Genomic DNA, 23,671 nt, shown 5'->3' with positions numbered 1-23,671 from the left:
TCTATTAGTTATTTCTTACATATTTTTATAATAACCCTACCCTACTGTTTTCTTTTCTCCTTTAATTCTGTAGTTAATAAATAAACGAAATAAAACCCAAATGTCTAATCAAACACTCTTACAGCACACCCTGTGTTCCCACAAATGCTTTGACTGAAGAAAAAAAAAAACATTTTGTAGTTGGAAGCTCAAACAGACAGATGAGCTTAGTTGACACAATTATTGATTTAATATTACTGACATATTGTATGTTAAAGGCATTTGTTTGAGCATATGTTGCAGTGGAAACACAACATAATAAGCATAATTTCTTCTATCAGGTATGCAATTTATTCGGTCTCTGATTACTTATTTGAAAAGCAATGTGAGCATCAGAGCAGAGACATTAGGGGTCTTGTCCTGAGCTGAATGAATCCCTCTTGCCTCTGGCAGTGCATTAGTCCACAGAAACCCCTTCATCAGCTCTCCTCCTCAGAACCTGCACACAGATCAGAGAAAACCCTGAAACCTTTGATGTGCTGGCAGTGTTCAATCAGAGGGATCTGCGGTTTGCTCACCTGTTTCATTTCCACGGTGACAGCTGACGATGGAAAGAGAACAGGAGATTAAGTGGTGATAAACAAGCGATCGAGCTGATTTTAGATATGTCTCTGAGGACTAACCTGCCCAGGAAGGTAACACCAAAGGTCCCTGTACAGATGCTCCGCGGAGCAGCTCAGCCAGCCACGTCACCTCGGCAGGGTCGTCAACAAGAAACTCCTCTGGTTCATCCACGCAGAGCTCAAACTCTGACACAGTCAACAGAAACGCAGAGACGCTCAATGTTTCCTCTTGATTTACAGCCAAAAATATCACAAGCAGAAATATAATAGTCAATAAAATTATTATTTAATGTGTATTCCAAGAAACCTTCAGTGGACTGTACAAGATAGCACGTAGCAAGTGACAGCCATTATTTTTCCTTTCAGCTGACCTGTGGCAGACACTGTATCCTCCTCCTCCTCCTCCTCCTCTCTGGAGCAGGCTGCGGTCATTTCATCCACATCGCTGCAGTCAGACATGGAGGATGTGAGGCTCTGGAGTCTGTGTGTTAGGCGTGTTGTGTCACAGATGTAGGCCTCGTTGTAGAACTGAGTGGCTGAAGAGAGAAAAAAAGAGGAAAAAGTCACATTTTGGGTTGTGATTATGTCAGAAACTGCTTTGAAAAGTCATGTTGTTGTCAAAATGCTTCGGCTGAGGATGAGAATAACAGTCCAGTTGTGATGAGTTTGAGATGAAACAGCGATGAGAAAACAGATTTTTTGAGACTGCAGCCATCTTGTGACTTCTTAAGGACATTTAGGATGTTACAGACTTGAGGACAGATCTCAAATTGGCATTATATTATCTCATGGATGCATTGGAGCAATGGAAAAGGATGGTGAGACTGCTGACCCTCCATGTCCTCCAGCTGTTGGATGTAGCTGACTGCGCCTCTGGTGTGGATGTGGAGGCGGTGACTGTCGCTGAGGTGCCTCAGGATGTGTTTGGAGTGAAAGGCTGAAGGAGTGTGATACAGCAGCTTTGGGAGGCACAGAGAGCCCACTGCAGAGATTTCAAACCTGCTGCCCTGCAGTGAAAGAAAGAGGGAAAAAGCAGTGGAGCAAGAGGTATTTAAATCTAATATCACACCGTGAAAATACTCTGTTACAAGTAAAAGTTGCTTAAGTAAAGGACAATGCAGTGAATGTACTCAATACAGAAAAACATGTCCTCTGAAATGTAGTGGAGTGGAAGCAGAAAGTGGCAGGAAAAGACTCAAGTAAAGTACAAGTACCTCAAATTTGTACGTACAGTACTTGAGTAAATGCAGTTAGTTATATTTGACTAACGACAGCCAAAAGCAGAGGCAGAGCTGGCCTTGTGGAACTGACAGTATCCTCATTTATGTCAACATATTTACTCTTGTATGTACTCAGGGGTGTGGGGGGTCTTCAGGACCAACCTGGAAGGTGAAGCGGTCAATATCGTTCCAGGAGAAATCATACAACAGACACAGCTTCCCCTCCACCTCCTGAGGACAAACACACTCACTTTACACCCATAATTCAGGCAAACTCAGGTGTAAATGTATTAAGAAAGTTTCTTTACCTCGACAAGTCAAGACGCTTTGAGATTGAATGTGTATATTCACTGTGGAGGACCCACCTGATAAATACAGACTCCTTTCAAGGCCACGCCGAGAAGGATTGAGCTTGTCAGCTCTTTTTTCTCCTGCACAGAAAATAACAGATGAAGAAGCAGAGTTCATGAGCGCACAGACACTTTAAGAGCAAACAGCGTCACGACTTCCTCATTACCTGACTGAGGTTTTCTCTGGTTCATTGACAGTCTGAGTGCATGTGTGACTGACCCGTCTCATCCTGTAGAAGGTGACCGGCCCGTCCTGCAGGCTGCCGGCCTCTTTAATAAACTGCAGGACAGCTTGGCAGCGCGACACACCTCTCAGCTCGGCGTGTAACAGCGGGCAGTGCTGCAGCAGGAAGTCTCGTCCACGATGCTTTATCAGCTGAGGACACAAGCATGTTACAGCACATATCAGACACCTAAAACTGTTATGATTTCTGAGGTTAGGCCCACTTTTTTTACCCAAGAGGGGAAGTAATCTTCAGGAAGGAAGTAATGTTTTCTCTCCTGTCTTTTCTCTCCTCCCTCCTCTTCATCACTCCCCGCTCTCTGCTCCACATCTCCGACCTCAGCTTGAAGCGCGGAGGCTGCCAGCTGGAAGAATAAAGCTTCCTGGTGGCGGCTCTGCGAATGCAGCACCTTCTGCCTCAGCTCTGCGTAGTAGAGCTGCTGCACTCTGCTGCTCCTTCAACAACCAAACAGCACATCAAGTTACAGAGTTCACCTTCATCGTCGTGTCACGCTTTCGCAGATGGGACACCGACTTACAGTATTAGCCGCCCGCTCTCCAAGTAATGCTGCACTCTCAGGAATAAGATGAATGGGATCTGGAAATGTAGAATAAATATTTCAGCAGAGTCAAGGAGGAATGTTGCTCACACTGAACACGCTGCACAGACCGTATGTGAGTTCAAGAGTCCACTGAGGCACACTGCTACACAGTGCTGTGGGTATGTTCTATGAGAAAAGGATTTCACTGCTTAAATATGAGGGAAAAGAATCACCTTTAAGGATCTTCTGTTCCATCTTTTGCCAAAGTACTTGCTCAGCTTTTGCTCCAAATCAAGAAAGAGGTATTCATGATCTGAGGGAACAATGGTGTGCATTTCGTTCAGTTTACACAGTGTTTACCGGCAGCCTCCCTAAATCTCAGCGTCTCACACTAAATGAAATTAAAACATTTTCTCTGTAACTCCCACACAGACACTGACTGACCTCTGAGAACAGCCAGAGCGAAGACTTGGAGCTCACTGACGCCGAGCTGCTTCAACACGGTGTTCAGCACCTCGCGGCCTCTGGCTCTCCCCTGAAAAACACATTTAACACACAGCAAGAATGAATACATAAGAGGAGATGGTGCATTCAGGGCTCATTTTAAGAGCTTTGGGTTCACACTGATACATTATTTTGGCTTTGTGATATCAGCATCTTGTTCATTTTTGGGTTGAAGGAAAGCTGTTAACGGATTTGAATCAAATATTTAATAAACAGACAGGAAAGGAAAAGATCATTGAGGCCGCTCACCCTGACAGGACAGTCCAGGTGCTGCTTGTTTGGGAGGAGGATGCACACTTGTCGCTTCTCCTTCGTCCTCATGGTCACAAAATGGTCCGTCTCAGGCCTCCATATATCCTCCTCCTCCTCCTTCTCCTCCTGTCCTCCAACCACAACAAATCAGCCTTCCTCCCTAACCTGACGTGTCATGACTCTCCCTGCAGAGCAACCACACTGATTTTCTGTTTCTGATTTATCAAATACCTGTTAATACTTTTCCAAAATGATCACATATTCTCAACAAAGAGGTTTGTGCAGCATCTGTTTGGCCTCCATCCAATTCTGCAACAGTCTTGTATATTTTTACATCATAAAGTCAGAACACTCAAAGAGGCCACAGGATACAGGAGACGTTGGGTTGCTGGACACAAAACTGGCAAATTCAACACATGCCGACAAAACATGGGCTTAATTAAAAGGTAGTATGTGTTCGTAGGGTGTCAATAAAGAGTATTTAAAAAAAAAAATCGACGATAAAGAAAAAGACAGACAAGAGGCCATTGTTAATCTATCGTTAATTTATTTAAAAACAAAACCCAATAATGCCAATTGTGCTTTGCTCTGAGAAAGCTAGACCCCAAAAAAGTGACCTTTCTTTAGTAGCTGGTGATTTTTCCTACAGTAACCACAAGTTCTCCCCCTCGTGTGTTTTTTTAATATCAACCTACAGTGTTCTTTTGGAGTCCCACACAAAGTAATCTCTGTTAACATGCACAAAAACAGAACAGAAAACACAACCAAAGAACACTACAGTGCATTAAAAAGGCACCTGCTCCCCAGATACAGGCATTTTTTTTTTTATTCTACAAAGTTACATAGTTGTTGAGGGATGTCGTTAATGCAGCTTCAGTAGCAATGAGTCTCAACGATCCCCGTGAGCATCGTATCCGTACCGACTCCACTGAGTATTCCACAAACATCACGTTGACCTTTTCGGGGACAGATGAGATACATTCAAGAGGTAACAAATTCATCTCCTACACAAACAACCGTCTTTCTCAGCAACATAATTCACACACTTAACTGTAAAATACAATTCTCAGGTTAAGTAGAGTTCACATTGAAGTGTCGATGATTAAAGGCGACCAGAGGAAACATGCAGTACAGTACGGAAGGTGGTTTTCATCTTGGCGGAGGGGCCCCTCGGTGCGGGGCACTGAGACAGACGGTGGGCTCAGAAATGCTTTGAATGTCATGTGACGCTCCCTCTGAACTCCAGCACGGGCTATTTTTCAGGGCACTGTGATCACACTCCCATTTGGACTACATACTTTTCTGTTCTTCGACGTGCTGTGGGTGTCGCTCACTGATCCTCAACGGCTAATCTTTTTCATTTATTTTGTACACAGAACTGAAAACCTGCATGAAAATATGCAGGTCTATAATAGTAAATACAGCAGTACGTTCAGAAAAAGTCTTTAAATTAATCGTAAAAAGCAGTGTTGTAGACTAGTCTTTTAGTATAAATATCATCAGACACCCGGTTACATTTACTTTACTGCCCCAACAGATCAAGAATGTCCATTTAATGACATTCACACTGTCTTCACATTATCAACGTGGGATTCGGGCGAGGTTCCCCTCTGATAATGCCAACAATTCATCAGACTTACTCAGCCCTTTCCAAACACACTCCTCCTCCTCCTTGCTCCTATGCGCTGATGTGCACTCAGACACCAACATTAACTTGGACATTTACGTTCGATGCAAAATGAATTCAGATTTAAGAAACACACACATATATACACAAGACCTAAATATCGAGACCTGTTGTGTTATTTTACAATAAAACTGGTCGAATGTCCTGCAGCACAAGCTCTGTGCAGTGAGGTTTCACTATTGGGTTTTAATATCACGTGTAGTTTTGGTGTGTTTTTGATTTTCATGATCAACACCAGCCGACGATTTTCTTGTTTTTTTTTTTTTGACCAACATTTTAAAGATCAGCGCCTACTTGCTGGCACTCTGAAGTGTGTTTTTAGGACAGTTTTTGACTGTTATTTTGTGAAAAATAAGATAGTGGTGCTGAAGTTTTGAAGTGAAGCGTCGCTATAACCAAGAGAAATCAAGATGAGGTAAACCTAACATTTTCAGAACGTCGCTGCTCCTCAGGGGAGCCTGCGTTTAAAAAGTAAACAGAGGAGAACGGCGCCTCCTTCTTTCTCTCTTTCTCGAGGGGTTTCTTGACAGTAAAACAGACACTTCTTATTCTCACAAACACTGGCCAACTTTTACAGACTTAACCTTTTGTTCAGAGGGATCACACAGTGGATACGTACCATTTATTTTTACCGCACTATGCTGCTCCTCTGTCTTGTGAATGCCCGACCACTGGAGAACAGTGAAGTTATAACGGTTTACATACAGTGTGTTTATGACACAGGAAAAAAATGGTGGTTATCCCCAAATGTCTGCTTTCCCTGAAAGGCATGACCAAAGAGTTTCTGAGCATCTGAACTTAAGTGGATGTGATGGCTGGTATTAAGTCTTTTAAGTGCTGTGCTATGTCACATTCATCGCAAAGTGAAAAAAGTGTCACACAAACACAGACATCGAAGTCACTTTTCATCAAAACCCATGACGAAAAGAGGAACTGAATGCACTTGGATATTAGTGGTTTGAATGCACTTAACTGTAGATGCTTGTGATTTCAGGCTTCAGCCGCACTGGACTTAAAAACAGACACATTTTGTGTTTGCCAAGTGAATATTATTGCACGACTGAACCAATTTGCTGCTTATTTTTTCTTGAACCGGCGACAGTCCACTACGACTAACCAAAGCTGTCTAAAGAGAATTAGAGTTCTATTAAACTATTTCTACATGAAAATTTGCGTCTTGCGGGGGCAAATCTTTCTGCCTAATGTTCCTACATTATTAAATTTGATGACACCAGAGTGCATTTCTTAAATGCACTGCAAAAAGAGCGACAATGTTCTTGTCCTATGTACAGGAATGTGTCTTCAAAATGAACTTTTCTTCAAACTACATTTTGACAGACTACAGTATGATAGTGGAGCGCACTTCAGAGATTACAGCGGTTTTAAAAACGAGCAGAAAGAGTCAACATAAAGACGCCTTTGTTGTTGGTAATGTATACCACTATGCATATTTTACTTGTTCACTTGTATAGACGAAAGGCGACTCGCTTGCTGTAAAAATGATTCTTATTCGCTAACCTGCTTGAGTATTTTTTCCGATTAAAATCTCGATCATATTAAAACCTCATGACTTCACTGGCAAAGTTCCCAAAGAGTGGATGATTCCTAGAGGTACCTCTTCAAAGAACGATACACCTGTTTTATCAGCTGCACAGTTCTGACAAGCAGCCACAGACTGGAACAAAAAGGGAAGACTGGCTTCAAGTCTCTTCCGGCTAACAGCTAACAGTTAGCGGCTGTTACGTGAAGGCACTTCCTGGTAAAGCTTTCCACAGAGTAGCACCTGGGATTGTTTAGAAGTAACCAGTAGAAGCCCTTTACTGGAAGGAGCCTGGGGTCTGAGCTGGGCTGAGAGGTGTCTCGGTCACAGCAGGGTGAAACCTAAGATGTACTGCAGGAGTTTGTTCCGATTGGCCTGAGGTAGAAAGGTGCTGCTCAGCTCCAGAATTGTCTTTCGGTTCTCTCTTCTCTCCTTCAGGACCTGCAGGAAATCACCACACAGGAGGTTCGTTTTTACTGGAGGAACCTGAACGCCACTCAATCCTACTTTCTTGACAAGTAGGTAGTAGTAAGTATTTTAATATGTAAAACAAACCGACAGTTTAAAGTCAAACATCCTCTTACCCCGAGCTCTTTGAATGTCCTCACTGTGTTCTTCACCAAATAATGAGTTGCACTTTCACCTGGAAGAAAAGAGATTACAAAGGACTCAAAGAAATACTAATTACCTGCTCACGACAGACATTTTATTTCTGAAAATTGGACTAGTTAATCTTCATATATATTATGAATATATATACATTCATGATCTAATGCAAGCACCCAGCAGAATTTATTTGTTTAGTCCAGGTTGAAAAGGCCTGGTTGATGGATTTTAAATAACTAACACTGCGGTATTACCATAAGCGGCCACTCCTCTCTCTGTGCGGGTGAGCAGGTATCTGAAGAGTCTCTGGGTGTAGTCGGACTCAGACATGGGCTGACTCAGGCTGTGGACGAAGATGGCGGCCCCGCTGTAGGCCTCCAGCACCGGGCTGACAAGTCGCTGCAGGAAGATGAAGAACTCCTGGTGCTCTGCGGAAACGCTCACCTGGAGAATAAATGAAAAAATGGGAAGAGAAAGTCAGTGAGTTCTAGAAGTTGGTACCATGCTGGTGGTTATTTTGGAAATTGTCTTTTTAGGTAAGTATTAACTAGAAGAATCTAGACCTTCAGGTAGCGATCTCTCTGCTCCTCTCCAAAGTCACTGTCCTCGTCCTCCTCGTCACTTCTCCAGGAAAGGGGCTCGGGGAACTTTTTGGGCCAAGGTTCGTCTGTGGGGCTGGGACTCAGTTCCTCCTGATCCTCCTGATGTAAACAACACACAACTTAGACCATCTGCACCATGGGAGAGTCCCACTGCATTTTACACATACAGTAAGCAATGATAATTAACAACACTTCCCAAGATGTTCACAATGAGTCAATGTCCAGCGTTAGTCAGTGGTTACTTTCATTTTTGTCCACCAGCAGTGAGTTTTCTATCTGTAAACTGACCTCTGCTACGTAGAGAACTCCATACTGGATCAGGCGGGTCACTGCATCATGAAAGACCTGGTAAATCGTCTGACAGGGCTGCAGGACAGAGAGGAGCAGAGGAAGAGACACCGTGAAACAGGAAACAAGCCAATAAAACAACAAAAAACAAAGTATGAGCATACACTGATGTGAGACTATCAGCATCTCTATATTGTCTTGCTTTAGTCCACATAACAAAGGCTTGTCATATGTCACTTCAAACAGTGTAAATAAGCAAAGCAGGTTTTTGCTTTTACAATTTAGAGAAGTACTTCCAAAAGACTTGCTGGACTCATTTTGTTCAGTGCAAAGTTTAGGAGGTTGGTGTCAATGTGCAGGACTCACCGGTGCCACAGACACCTCATTGATAAGGAAGTGGGAGAGCCCGGCGGCCTTGCGGATGAGTCTCTCCTGACTGAGAGGAAGGCTACTGGGATCACCTTGCTGGTGATCTGACTCAGATTCTGCGACCAGCTCTCGCTGCAGTGACAGGATGCTGCAGGCTGGAGACAAATCACACAGAGAGTTAGTGGAGACAAAAAAACATCTAGGCAAGGATCAGCGATACATCAGAGCAGGACACAAGAACGACCTCTTGGCTCAACATACCAATGATTGCATCCGAAATGAAGACGTGGAAAAGGCCATTGCTGTAGAAGTTGAGCTCGAAAAGCGCCGGTACAGTCTGGCTGGGGGCGATCGTGAACTCTCCATTGCGATTCGCACTGCTGGTCACGTTGACGCAGTTTCCCAGCAGGTGGAGGGCACGCATGACCACGTCCTCAGAGTTCCCAGAGAAGCCCAGATCAAAGTCCCGCGACAGGATCTCCTCCTTCATGTTGAAGAAGTCTTCCACCAGCTTGGACAGCACCACCCCCTGGAGCAAGAAAGAAACATGGATCGTGTCAGGAAATTCACAACACAGTTCATGATTCAGAAGAACAGAATGGCAGCTTGAGTTTGTGATATGCAGTACTCCTCAGCACCACCACTCCTCAGACCATATCCAGCTCCTCAGCACAGAAAGACAATTTCAGAGACTGTTTTCCGCTGCCACTTACAACAGTGTGCCTGCAGAGGGCAGAGGCCCACCGCTAATGAGGTGGTGAGAGGAAGGATGCAGGGAGAGTGAAATTCATTACTACCATGCGGGGCTTTTGTGACATTTACAGAAGATCATTTGGGATAAGGAAAGGAGTATGATGGGAACAAAAGAAAAAAAAGAGGAGCAGAAATCTGAGTGAACAGAGGGGTGAAGAAAAAAGGAAAAAGGGAAGAGGGTGCAGTGCACAGTGGCTAAGCGCCAGAAGAGGAGGTTATAGGGAGGACATGAAAGACAGCCAAGCTTACCTGTCTGTGTCTGTACAGCAGTAGACAGGCTACAATGTGGGTGGACATGATCGCTGAGGACTTATTAGCCGCTGTGAGGGAAGACACAGAACAGATATAATGAGCAACAAACAACAGCGTGATGACAATATCAAAGCAGAGACTTTGGGAATTGACCAGTATGTCTTAACAAAGACTGAGAGTAACGCTACACAGCTGGAGGGTACCGATAAACATTTCTTCAACGTTAAAGGCCGCACTCACTGTTCTAAGTTTACAAGACAAAAAAACATGAAGGCTTTACTGTCGAGCATCTGACTTGGACGTCTCTTATGTCAGACACTGGTGGGAGTTATATACAGATGGGGCTCACTGCCAATCTATAATTAACCATATGCTGTAACATATATTTTAAACATCATATATTAGACAGAGAAAACAATGTAGTGTATGTGTGTGTGTGTGTGTGTTTATGTGTGTGCACGCGCTTGTGTGTGCACATGTCTTCTGACAAGGGTTACTAGTGGTCATCTTAAGCATAGCTCAAGTTCAGGGGTGTTCACTGGTATTGCATTCCTCCCCTCTCGTGCTTCTCTCTCCTCCCCTTCATCCTATTGGCTGAAAACAACATGCCATCCAGCTGGAGGCTTTGTGATTGGCTGTAGAGAGCTTGGCGCAGGAGAATGCAGCTGAATGGGCTGGGGAGAACCGGTTTCTGCAGTGCTACCCCGGGGCAAAAAGCCCTGAGTGATGCAAAGCGGACGGACTGATGCTGTGCTGTGTAGGATTTCAATTAAAGGAGGCAGTATGATGGATAGTATGTCATGAGTGCTGCCTTAGCTCCAAGCAAGCAGGTGCACCTTAACACAGGATGAAGATGTATGTAGAAGAAGAAGGCAGAGGAGGAATGCCTAATAACGGAGCAAACATGTGCTCTAATAAATGAATGAATGAGCTGTGATGTGGTGCTAAATAGTGCCATATGAGATTTAGCTGAATGTGGCATCTTGGCTGGAAGACTGTGAATGAGATGGTATTATGATGATCTGTGACCACTGTCACATGTCAGTCTTACTTGATGCCTTTTCTCTGCTACAAACTACAATCATAAAACGCTGATATGATCCCTAAAAGCACATCTAAAGGGGGTGTAGTAAGTCCACTGGCTGTGTGGTTGTGAGTGTCTTACTGAAGAGGACGTGCTTGGCCAGGTTGTTAATAACTTGTCGTCTCAAGATGTCTTCTGGCATCTCTCTGTTCAGCTGCTCCTCCTCCTGCCCCCCAAACAGCTGAGCATCAGGTCTGGAAGAACAGTAACTCAACATGTAAACACAGTTTGATGTCTGTCGTATTATGCCAGCTTGATATGGCATGCACAGTGTAACGCAGTGGTTTGCATGTCAAAACAAACACAGGAAAACCAACACAAGCACTGTGGCAAATGACTGAAACCACAATACACTGTTTCGATGGCAGTTTAGCCTCCCTGCCCTGTGCACTTCTTGTCTTGTCTGCACTGTGGCTTTATAATGCAAACAAGCTGCCTTTTTTGTATCAAACAAACACTACGCTGAGTTGCAGTACAGTTAATGTCTTACCAAATGTGATGATTAATTTGCCCCCCTGAACCTGTGGCTTCTTCTCACTTTTACTCTCCTTTCAGGCTCACAGCACAGTCTCTACAAGTCTCAGCCAACTGTGCCATATATTTTCTAGACAGTACAGGCTACTTTTCAGCATGTGAGTGTGCTGTAGGACGTTCTTTTTGAAACAGTATTTGTGTCTGCTGGCTTGAGTTCTGAACTTATGACTCTGGACCAGCTGGGATGAAACACTGCTGTCCTTGTGGACATACTGTGTGACAGTATCAATTTTATCATGAAGGGGCCGCGCTGAACTGAAGTGACCCCTGCCAGCGCAAACACTCTGCTGTGCTCAGATGTCAGCTAGCTGACCCTGCTGAGAGGTAGCGGGAGGGAGAAGTCAAGTTTGCGACATGAGGGTTCATGATATTGCAGGTGGGACTGTGGGACTGCTGGTGTGTGCATGTGCACTGATCAGAGGAGGATACAGCTGATTGTCAGGGTGGTGTGTGTATGTGTGTGCGTGTGCCCTTACTGTGCAGAGATAATGGTGGGCATCAAGGTGTGTTCCAGGGACACAGGTGGGGGAATATGGCGGCTTCTCTGGGAGTCCAGGTATTCCTACATTTGACACACAAAAGGTTTGTTTCAAACACAAACTCACAGAGAAACACAGTGGGTGCTGCATACAAACGTTTAGAAGATGATCTTAGATTTCTACATCACAAAGCTTTGCAACACTTTCATTTGCTTTAAAAATCCTGAGTGATACCTGAAATCAGTTATAGCCTCTCGAGACCAACACTAAGCTCCAAATGTGGCCATAACAGCTGCAGCTGTGTTTGTGGAAAAGCTGATGTAAAAGTGCAGTCAGTCACCTTTAGGGAGAAGGGCTGGTTGAAGTCAACTCGGACGCAGCCGTAGTTCTTCCTCAGCATCCTGAACACTCCACAGGCAATTCCCCACAAACTCTCGTTCTTCTTAGGTTTGCCCTGATGAGTGAGGAGTTCAGACGGGCACAACGAAGACTTGATAATCATCACAACAACATACACTGACTGACTTTACAGTTTAAGTTATGGAACAAACAGAACAGCTACAACTTCCAAAGTATTTTACTATATATTCAATTTTTTGAATGAATAAAGAAAAACAGCTTTGCTGCCAAAGCAAAAGCACAAAAACTACTGACATCATGCAAGAACTCACCAGCTGCTCGCTATTGTAGTTGCCCTCAATAATACGATCGTAAGAGATGCCAACTGGCACCACCAGGACATCTGCGATGGACCCGATGCTCAGTGTGTCTACCACGATGGACAGCATGCCTGCACGTGCTGTAGACGGCTTTCCGCTGCGGGAACGGGTTCCCTCCAGGTAGACCTCCAAAAACTGCTGCTGACACAACAACTCCTCTGTATACTGAAAGAAAATTCACAAAGGAGAGACGAAAGTTGAAGTGAGAACGGTGGACAAAGATGACTGAAACGACGTGGCAATGACTTTCTTGACATTTATTAGATAAATAGATAATCATAGCGAACCACCAAATCACCAGTTTGGGGTTGATGGCCATTTGGAAAATTTCAACATATGATAAAATGAACACTGCGTGGCCTGAAAACAGATTACAAATAAGCAGTGGTCAGCAACAGTTTGACCCCCAGACGCACCGTAGACGACCTGACACATGCCAGGGCCGCCACGCTGTGTAACGGTATCTGCCTGAGTACCTAATGTACACAGCTGTCTCTTGCTATGTCGACATTTTTGAGAAGAGAAGCTTTGTCCTGAAATGGATTCAAGGCTGTGGCATTTAGAGTAAGCCGTGAAGAGGACGGACATTCAGGTTCAGCTTTCACAGGAGCAAATGAAATTAGAGCAGCACGTGGCTTTTTTCAGCTCTTGAACTTCTGCCTGCGAAGGAGTTTGGCTCATTACATCCGTGTGAGCTACACAGGCATGCAAGATTAAAATCTTACAATGTGATCCACTTTGCACAATTATAGTAGCACAAGCCTTTACTCTCTTTGGTGGGATGTGTGGTAAAATACTGCAGGTGCACACAGGGATAAAATGTAGGTAATCATTTCCAACAGCTCATAACTCTTATCTTGGGGGCATAATACACATTGATCTTAGAGGTGCAACACACAGCCTGTATTACTTCAGTGCTACTAACTCTGATCATTACTCTCTACTCTCTTCCATAAACTCCAAACATACAAATTAATAGCAACTATCAACCCTGACAGACCGGTACAACTAAGTAGATCCACTAAGCAGCTAAGCTATTTAGTAGAACGCACATTCAGAGACTTCATGCCACGAGCAGCTTGTGCTGACAAAGCTTTCATATTAACATCAGGCGTCATTCACATTAGTTCTACTTCAGGTTTTCTCATTAGCAGCAGCTTGTTAAGCCACATTATCCAAATACAAGAGCTAAACAAAAGGTTCAGATTCCAGGTTTAGCCTCTAATTTCTCATTCAGTCTCTCCAAAAAGCTTTTGCACCTGTAACTTTCTTGAGGTACAAAAATGGACAAACCAGGACACCTTGCACATTCAAAAAAAATGCTCACAAACAATATGGTGGCCATTTTTGGGATACTTGAAAGGCAAAACAATACATCGCTAAAATCCCTTCACAATTTTACCGGTGCCTGATCTCCACTCTAACAGTCACAGGAGTCAAAGCAATGACCATTTGTACTGCAGTTACTTGATTTAACATCAGGTTATGCTGCTACACACCATGTGACCATACATGTCAGTAATGACAACTTGTCCAAGTACATTCTAAGAGGTATAAACCTATCTATGGTCCAACAGAGCAAAAGTAAGATCTCTTATTTTCACAGCAGAAGTTTTAAAGAAGTTTACAGAAGTTATTTAGGCTCTATGACAGGATAGTAGCAGCATCTAAATAACTTATTTCAAAGATAAAAAGCCCTAATGTGTTAAAAAAAAAGGACTGATTGTACAATATGCCTAAACATGAAGACAGGAAAAGGGGAAAAAAAAAGAGCTGGGCTAACATTATGTAACAAGGGCTTTTAACGTCCTATCACTCAGGAATGAAAAGAGCACACAGAGCACAAAAGCATGAAGTCAACCTGCGCTTACATAATAAATCATGCTAAGACAAAAACTCCACACACAGTTTGAGAACAGTAGGTTAAAACAGCGTTTCCTGTAAAACACAAACAGACTCTTGGGACTTACTGCTTGTAAGAGCGATCTGTACAGAATGTCTTTCTTCCCGTCCTCCATCTCCTCCATCTTCCGCCGTATGAAGAATCCTCCAAGTTTACGGATCAGGGTGCTGGAGACAGAGACAGCGGCTTTCACAATAAAACTTCTCCTTATCATTTTCAGCTGGTTGCAATTTGGATTGTGGTGTCACTGTGATTAAAGAGGAATTACTGTGCGCCTTCTATAAGAATTGTGATTATTGTGAGTATTCAATGTGATTTAAACAACTGACAACTTAACATCAGTGGCTCCCTACAATTTAGAATAAGCCAGTTTGCATCCGATTCCTGTCTTTATTTATAAATTTCTACTCATTTTCAGGCCGAACCTGTAAGTTTCAATGTATTTTACACTTCATTTCCTAATATTTCCTCTTCATTATGTTATTCCAGAAAGCACAGGAAGGTAAATTTGAGTCTCCCAACCTGTTGTTAGGCTGGCTGTCTGGCCTTTCATATTCCCTCACTGTAAAATCACTGTCAACCTTTAGTCTCACTCTTTAGTTCCGCTTTAATTCCTCTCTGATCTACCTCTAAAGACTTCCCTGTCTTGTGATATCAAACTTCAAGCTTCACGGGTCTTTTACCTGAGGATCGGGATGCTTAGGTTGTTTCCAGCAGCAATGTGTGGAGCTTTGATGTTGTGACAGAACAGGATCAAGGTGATGAGCAGGTAGTCGATGTGGGATTTGTGAACAGGGAGGAAGACCATGGGCACATTTTGCTGTAAGGATAAGACGCAGATTACTTTTAGATGAGGATTCTGTTGTGATTTGGCGCCATGTAAATAAAATTGAATTGAATTGTTGCACTGTTGCACACTGACTGCACTGATAATAAAAACAGCAATAAAGACATGAAACACAGAAAGCCCTGTTAGCACATTAATGTGTCTGTTTGCATAATGTCTGTTAGACGATGTCTCAAATATGCACATCAGATCGCGTTGTGACAGTATAATCCATTTTCTCTGTGTGGTGTTGCTTCTGACCTCTGTAGCAGCTTTCTTGACCATTTCCAGCTGGCCCTTGTGGATCTGGATGCTCCAGAAGAAACCATTAAAGAGCCTCAGGAGGACCCACCCTGTCAGCCTGAACAACAAGAAAAGTGAGGATGTGGAACAGAAACCAGGAGCCCACAACTTTGGCTGTGGCTGAATCTAGTCCATTTTAGCGAGAGGAAACATAATGAAGCCATGCACATATTCAGTGTGCTATTCTACAGTAAATTAATCTGACTGCAGTGCAATGAAAGGATGTTTCCAAGTTTTTCCCAAAGGGTTGTTACAACATTCCTATAAGCCCAGCCGAAAAGCAACTGAAGTGAGATTTCCAGTTGACACTGTGTACCTGATAAAGGCCGGTGAAATGTTGGCCACCATCTCCTGGAGGAAGGCCCTGGCTTTCTGCTTCACTTTACCGACCGCTTTCTGCTCCTGGCCAGGCTGGCTGGCTGCAGCGTCCATATCTGTGGCCACACTCACGATAGCACTCTCCACCCTGCAATAGACACAAACATGAGGCACAAACATAAGGCCGAATTGTCTCACCTGTGAACTTATTTTCATTGTAGTATAATGATTTTACTGATGGTGCCCATCGGGCCATGACACACTCTCACGATGCTCACTCTCACTTCACTCTCATTCCAACTAATGTTACGTCGTCTCTCACCTGCTGTTGTTGAGCACGTTGTCCACTACATTCCTGGTGAACATGTCCTTGTTGACATCTCTCTCCATGACAAACAGCACATAACTCAGCCTGCGTGCCAGCCAGCCCCGCTGTCTGCATGAGCGCATAGACACACACACAGAAGCATGTGAAGAGGAGAAGTCAAGCAAGGATACACTAATGAATGCATTGACATGTCTTGTGTAGAACATGTGACATACACATCTGTTGATATAAATATCCGTGAACATGTGATCGAAAAGGCGCAGTTTAACTGGACAGTTGAAGGACTTGGTGTTTGTTTGTTCCACTGATTTCCTGGTAATTTAACACATTTTGGGGAACCAGAGATCAGCTGTGGCTCACATATCCATTACACACAGCTTTCTCAGCTACAACGGCTGTTAATGTCAGTTTTTTTCCCACCTTGTTGAGCATAACACAATACTGACGGTGTTAGACGAAACTATCAACCTGCCTATAGTGTCTTCAGTCCATCTTGGCTGCGGGATGCCTCTGTTTATATATCAATACAATGCAGAATAAAAGGTATGGATGGACTTATTTCACTGTTTCCCATCCAATTTGGAGCATGATTGCAAATAGCCTTCATTTAGGTACCTCTCTTTGGACAAACTGTCCAGATTCACACCTCATGTTTATATCATTTGGGGTTGAGGTATTAAGGTGTCTCACTGCTAAGGTCAGTCGCTGGATGCATGTGTCTGGTGTCCACTGACAAACACTTTCAATTATTCATCTATCTACCTTTCCTCTGTTTCACAGATGGGTCCTCTTGACTTAAAGCCATTTATTATACACAGGTTGTTCGGGAGGCCGGCACCCGTCTGCACGGCATTGATTGTACTATACGGGAGGAATCTGAGCTCTTCTTGCGAGGCACATCAGCTGCTACAGCAAAATGTTAAGCCAACCAGCTCAACACGTAGATCTGAAAGTTGAATGTGTTCCTCTTGCCCAGCCAATGGCAGAGAGAAAGATGCTGTGGAAGGAAGTGATACTGTGACGGAGCAGATTCTACGTTTTTACCTGGTGTGGGTCTCATTGATGTAGATAACATTGCGCAGTCCCAGAGATGGAATACTGGGGTTGAACAATCTTTCCTGAAACCCAAACAAAAATGATTATTATTATGTGCACAGGGACGTGAACCATCAACACAGCATAATGCTTTGTAAGTTTAAGGAATAAACACATACACTGCATTTTATTTTGTTCATCCTTGATGAGTACTTGGTTCATGACAGGTCAAATGCAGTATTTGCAGGCAATGCAGACTTGACAAAGCTAAACAAGCTGAAATCATTCATGTCTTATCTTGAGATACCGTGTCAGGCTGGCCTGAAGGTCAACAAAGTCAGTCCACTCTGATTTTGTTTGACTGGTATTGACACAGTAGTTCAGAAGAAATATTTCTTTATCTTCTCACGCATTAATGCAGCAGTAGTCATTTTCTTGTTACCACTGCAGCCGGAAAACTTATGCGGTGACTTTAAAGTGGTGCTTCACACATTATTTTTAAAGAGAAAATACGATGTGTGATCCCTGGTAAAAATATCTGTGGCCTTGGCTGTTACACATTCCACGCCATGGGCCCCAGCATCTTTTATAGACACAGCAAGTAAGACGGGACTTCTTGTGTCCTCAAACAGCCACAATGCATTGCTTTTAGCAGGTGCTGTGTAACGCATATTGATCCTTTTTGTTTTCTTAATTACATACATTAACATTAGAAGAGCTAATACCCTGGACCTGACTCGACTTAAGCAAATGAACTCGTGTTAGAGTTAATTAGCTGTGGTGTAATTTTACCCAGCTCTGCGGTGTACAGGAGTGACAGCAACGGCCCACAAATGGCCTCTTCCTGTTCAGCAGGCCCTCCTTCCACGTGCTGGTGACGCAGCGCAGGACCGAGGGGCTGGTGCTGCGGTCCTTGAAACACACCCGCACACAAAAATCATTAAGATGTAAAAGGAAAGCATGACTCACATAACATAACCTGTTTTACGGAACATATGGATGCTAAGACAAGATGAAGCCCGAAGATCTGACAAGATGTATAATGCTGATCCTGCTGTAAATGGCATTATGAAGATAAATCGTCGATCTGGGTCTGTGGCTTACCGAGTCGTCATTGGGATGTTTCCAGCGGTTACACCACTGCTCTCCATTGTTGACCTGCAGCAACAGGCCATCTGACATCTCCATATTCTCTGCTGTTCTTTCCTCTCCCTCCAGATCACACACCACTAGCTGGCAAGCTGTCGAGACACAAGGATATCATGTCATATCGCAACTTTTCATTTTCTAAGCAAGAGTGTTGCCTATTCATTTACCTCACATTAGATGATAGCTTATATCCCTTTTTGTGAGGCACCACAAGTCAGTCAGATCAAACAGATAGCTCCTGCTTTACTTGCTTGTGAGTCTTAGCCAGCTGGTATCAATTTCGACACTATGTATGTATATAAAGTTAGCGTGAAAACCACGAAGTGCTCAAGTTTACCAGAATACAGAGGAGAAGATATATATTTAGCTTTAAATGTAAAGAAATTACTCAAGTATCAATAAACAATGGGACTGCTTCAGATTCCTACATAACAAAGGCATCATTAATGGCGCTGTAACATATACATGTAGCTCTCCACATGCTGCAACATCTGTCTACGCTCAGCATTGGGAGCGCATGAGCAGTGATCTTGAACCAGATGTCACCTGCCTCACTTCAACAGGAAAGAAAACTCAGCACATCCAACAGCTAAAAAAAAAAGACAGGCCCTCCTCCCACATGATGCATCATGCCGTTAGTATGTGTTCTGCTTACTCAACACCTGTTTGCTCCGGTTAGGCCAGATTTTCTGACTTTTGCCAGGGTTTCATTGTTTTAATCGTAAACAAACACTATGGATGGAATTCATGGGCCAATCTACTGCGGCCCAATTAAATGACTAAACCAGAGCAGAAAGCATTGTGCACGACATGCCAAACATCTGAGACTGAACGAGCCCTGGGAAAAAAAAAAACAAAAAAAACCAACTTAAAATAAAAGTCTATTATGCAAATGGGTGAATGTATTTATTTTGGTTATGCTGGTAAAGTCACACTTGTGCTGGTGAGCTCTTGTAAATATTGGTATACAAGATATCATGAGTGGAACAAAGCCTTCCTCATTTTAAGAGCCACTCGAGCATCATCAGACGTCAAACTTCCCTAAATGTTTATCATGTTTATTCATCTACTTTTGATTTCAACTGATAGAAAACTTGCTTCAAATGTACAAAAGCTGAACTCAAATGAACCTGTCAGGCTAAACTGTTTCTTGTTAAAGATAAAAAAGACAACACTCAATGATATTGCCATCAAAGAAAACAACAAATAAATGATTTTTATCTACAAAAGGTGAAGTGACATTAAACTTGCAGGTTTCCTTTATAGTAAAATTGATCATTCATCAGACAGTTTTCCTTTGAGTACACAGGACTTGATCTGATGGAAGACAGCAGGTACTCTCAGCTCTACAATACACCATATTGGGGAAACTTGGACTATTTCCCAGAGGAGGTTTGGCATGAGTCACTATTGTATTCACTGGAACTCTATAAATATCTGTTACAGGTTTGTTAACTATTGGGACATTATTCCAAATCAAAATGTATCCGCATTTGATTTGAGCACACTAAATACAAACACTTTTTAATGTCTTCTTAAAGGTTGTAACAGGAGTATTTACCCCAATCAGGGCTTAACGTTTTTTAATAGGACACCTCAACAGTTGGGGCAATACAGAAATGGCAAAGATTTGGAGTTTGCCAACTTCAGCAACTTTGATACAAATCATTAAATGAAAGAACTCAAAGCAGTCTTATAAGGGTTTGTTACTGTCCCTCTTAAATGACACTTTTCATTGAATAATATCTGTGGACTTAAAAGTTTTTCTTACACTATGTTTTTTGTTACACATAATTGTAGAAATGATTTATTTGGCTGACATTTTGTGAATGTATTCTGAAGATTAACACACTGGAAAATACTTTTTCAGGTCATTATGTGACCAGAATCACTCATGGTCCCACACTCTAACTGGTTACTGTCTTGTTAACCTTTTGTTACAATGGAGGTGTGCAGCGTCTGGGCCCCAAATTCCTACAAATACAATAAAAAACTTTGACAATGGCCCACTCTACCTGTTGTTTCGCCAACTGTTTTCTGTCTGCTTATTAGCAGGTGAATGATGTGGTCACCCCAGTGGGATACACTGGGCTTGTTTGTCCCCACAGTCAAAACATTTCAGTGCAGATGGAAGCAACAGGCCTTAATCATCATATCCTCTAACACGCTCATCGTGATATTTACCAGTGACCTGCTTTCCTGATACAAAATGCAAAAAGAGCACAAATGTAATTAACAGGAAACACCAGTGCCTCTCATTAGTTCGGAAATAGGTTAGTGAGTCACTTTATGAATGAATGTTTTCACACCAAACATTGGAGAGTATCTGTGTCCGTTAAGGGACAGTGCAGATCCGTCTTTCTGTGAATAATAAGTCTGAGGGAGTTGGCAGACACGTCGGCCTCTTGGCCAAAATGTCGCTGCCTAACTAGTATCCAACAGAGGATGAATGCACTTTGAGCCATTGTCCTGTTGTAGTGTTGTGGTGGTAGTAGGTGATACGCACACTGATGAGGTGGAACTGGGTTTTCAAAAGGGTCAATGACCGAGAGTACTCCACTTGATGGGGTGACTTTGTTGGAAGCAAAACAAAGAAGATGAGGAATGAGGAGCTGTGGGGATTAGGTAACACATGAACGTATCCATAATGAAACGCTTGAGTTTCCATGCAAGCAAATATATTGACTGTTATGTAGAGCAGCAAGGCCGTGTTGTCACTTGTTTGGTCTTCGAATGGACAACAAACACTTATGAGACATCTAGCTTATCGTCCAAATCGTTTTGATCAAGTGTCTCAACATGATAAGAATTCAGATGACTTATGTTGGTACTTTGTGATTTCTAGGAACTCACCAGGAAGCACAAAATATCCAATATTTATTCACCCATATCACCAAATACAGACTTTGATCTTTACAGGCAGGCACTGATTAAGGAAATTGTGGCTTTTATTATGTTTTTGATTATTTTATTACGTTACTAACTAAAAAAACACATTCCAAGAAAAGATGACATCATGGAAAAACCACAATCTGCTAATTATCAAATTATACTGGACAAGATACCAGTATTAATTTTGTTAACTCAACAGAACAAACAGACCATGGGACAGTAGACGGGGTCATTATAGGTAAGATGAGATGCCTGACATCATGTAAAACAGGAAATGAAAAGAAGCTGGGTTACATTGCATTACCAAGGTCTGAGGGTCCTTCATATGTCGTTTACCTAGGTTTTATTTAAGTCCATACTGCTAGTGGAAAAGGAAATAAAACAAAATTCTGAAGAGCAAAATGAATAAACCTCACTTCAGATTCAAGCAAGATTTCCAGTTTTTCCAGAATTTTTTACATTTAAAGCGGCATGTCTCAAAGAAAAAGTAAATTGTTCTATAATATAAACCTCCCACACTATTTCTATCCATTCAAACATTGTCGGAGACTCTTCACTCAGTCATTGCTTTCTTACTAGCTGCTGGTAGTATTTGTAATAAATATGTATGCTTTTCCAGTTGGCACATTTCCCAAATACATAACACTAACATTAACCTAATTAAACTAATCAAATCTCTGTTAAATCTCTGTACCATGTATACTCAGTAGGAAAATAAATATCAGGACACCAGCAGGCATATTTTTGGACATTTTCCAGCACTGATCATGTTCAGGTTTGTTGCTTTGTGACTTTTTTTTTTTTTTTTTTTTTTTTTTTTTACCTTAAAATATTTTTGCAGGTGAATTCCCTTCACAGATCTGAACTTGAGGTGGCAGACTGTGTCCTACATGTGTTTAATCATCCTGGGTTAACCTTATGACCTTATTCTCCCACCTTGATTTAACACACATAGTGGAAACACCCCTTTCCAATTGTAAGGATGAAAAAATCCTGGACATCATTTTCTGTTGGTATTACTTTTGTATGAACTGATGAATATCCTAGTCAGACTCATCCCTTTCTCTCCAGTATATTTAATATTCTTGTCAAAATTATTTCTCAGTTGAATATATCTGGAGAAATCATGTTTCCCCTCAAATAAGTCTTTGCGAGATAAAATGTGTCGAAACATTTATTGGAGGATATCATACAGTACGAACTAAGACCCACATCTGTCCAATGTTTACATCTGCCATCTAATTCTGCATCATATGCCACCCAACCTAATATGCCGGTATTCATTTCTAAAGCTTGTATCATCTCCCACTAAACCACGTTTTATTCATCGTTTAGAAGGCCAAACCATCCCTGTTCATGCACACTGTACTCGGCTAGATTAATCCGTCTCACACGCTCCAAGCTGTCTGCAATAAGCAGGTCAAACAGGAGACGTCTCTGTGTGACAGATGGGCTGTGCAGATAACTAGCAGTGCAGACAACAATGGCACAAACCAGGCGGGCTGATGTCTGGCTTGGCTAACGCTGCCATCTCCTCCTCGTACCTGGTTAAATGGCTCCACCAGCTCCGTTTGGAGGTTCGTGTTAGGTTATAAAAAGATGACTTGTGCGGTTTCTGTCAACGTCCCTCAGCACATTGCAGGGCATGCTGCCGAGCCTCACGAGGTAAACCTGCCGTTACGGAACTCGCGATACCCAGATTGGAGTCCGTTCAGCCTGACGACAGATACGTTAACGAGCAAGCGGCTAATGGTAAATTAATTAGCCAGTGTCACTGGAGCAGACATGGCGAGCCAAGGTTAGATGTAAAATCCCATGCAGTCGAGGGTCCTCTTGAACTCAATGTCAACGTAAAGTTAACCGGCTAACGCGAGGTTGTGCCACTAAAATCGGCCCTTATGTGACTCAGCTTTTAAAGTTCACAAACGTTTTGGCGACGTAGTGTAAGCTAACGTTACAATATAGGTATTGTTTCCATGACAATACACGCGCGCAGCATTAGTACCACTTACTTCAGTGTTGTCGATGTAGCTAGCTCTAGCTCGCTAGCCAGGCTCGCGAGAACGAATTCTCACTTACCTTGAATGTAATGTTACGCTGACTCATGTTTCAAAAAATAAACTCGTCGACAAAACTGCAGCAAGCCGTTTGGGTCCTTCTGTGCCCCTGTGGCTCCCTATGAGAGCTCCACTCTCCTCAGGCGACTGGACGGCGCGGCTCGGTCAGACAAAACTATGACAGGAGGCAGGAGCGCTGGTGTTTTGGTACACCGGCGAGCTGCCAGCAGTGCCGTTCTGCCACCAGCCAGGGG

At 42.9% G+C, this 23,671-nt stretch overlaps 2 protein-coding genes across 2 annotated transcripts; both read right to left on the bottom strand.

The window, feature by feature from the left end:
* Positions 1-65: 65 nt before the first annotated feature.
* On the bottom strand, positions 66-3,762 carry LOC143338609 (FERM domain-containing protein 6-like). The gene is made up of 13 exons (XM_076759140.1): positions 3,691-3,762; positions 3,382-3,472; positions 3,171-3,250; positions 2,935-2,993; positions 2,629-2,851; positions 2,393-2,548; positions 2,188-2,253; positions 1,985-2,053; positions 1,435-1,609; positions 974-1,138; positions 663-788; positions 558-580; positions 66-478 (listed from the first exon to the last, which is right to left on the bottom strand). Exons 1-13 carry the CDS (start codon positions 3,760-3,762, stop codon positions 437-439), a joined length of 1,347 nt encoding a protein of 448 aa, XP_076615255.1. The 3' UTR covers positions 66-436.
* Positions 3,763-4,218: 456 nt separating this feature from the next.
* On the bottom strand, positions 4,219-23,655 carry gpam (glycerol-3-phosphate acyltransferase, mitochondrial). Its single transcript, XM_076759844.1, has 21 exons — positions 23,440-23,655; positions 18,424-18,560; positions 18,112-18,231; positions 17,329-17,402; positions 16,279-16,392; positions 15,955-16,104; positions 15,597-15,696; positions 15,193-15,329; positions 14,577-14,676; positions 12,559-12,771; positions 12,228-12,341; positions 11,885-11,970; positions 10,956-11,068; positions 9,788-9,858; positions 9,047-9,314; positions 8,783-8,940; positions 8,417-8,494; positions 8,090-8,227; positions 7,781-7,970; positions 7,505-7,563; positions 4,219-7,361 (listed from the first exon to the last, which is right to left on the bottom strand). Exons 2-21 carry the CDS (start codon positions 18,505-18,507, stop codon positions 7,245-7,247), a joined length of 2,484 nt encoding a protein of 827 aa, XP_076615959.1. The 5' UTR covers positions 18,508-18,560; positions 23,440-23,655; the 3' UTR covers positions 4,219-7,244.
* Between the last annotated feature and the right edge of the window lie 16 nt (positions 23,656-23,671).

The sequence above is a fragment of the Chaetodon auriga genome, chromosome 20 (genome assembly GCF_051107435.1).
Source record: "Chaetodon auriga isolate fChaAug3 chromosome 20, fChaAug3.hap1, whole genome shotgun sequence".
NCBI classification, from domain to species: Eukaryota; Metazoa; Chordata; class Actinopteri; order Chaetodontiformes; family Chaetodontidae; genus Chaetodon; species Chaetodon auriga.
This window is presented reverse-complemented; position numbering and strand designations above follow the sequence as displayed.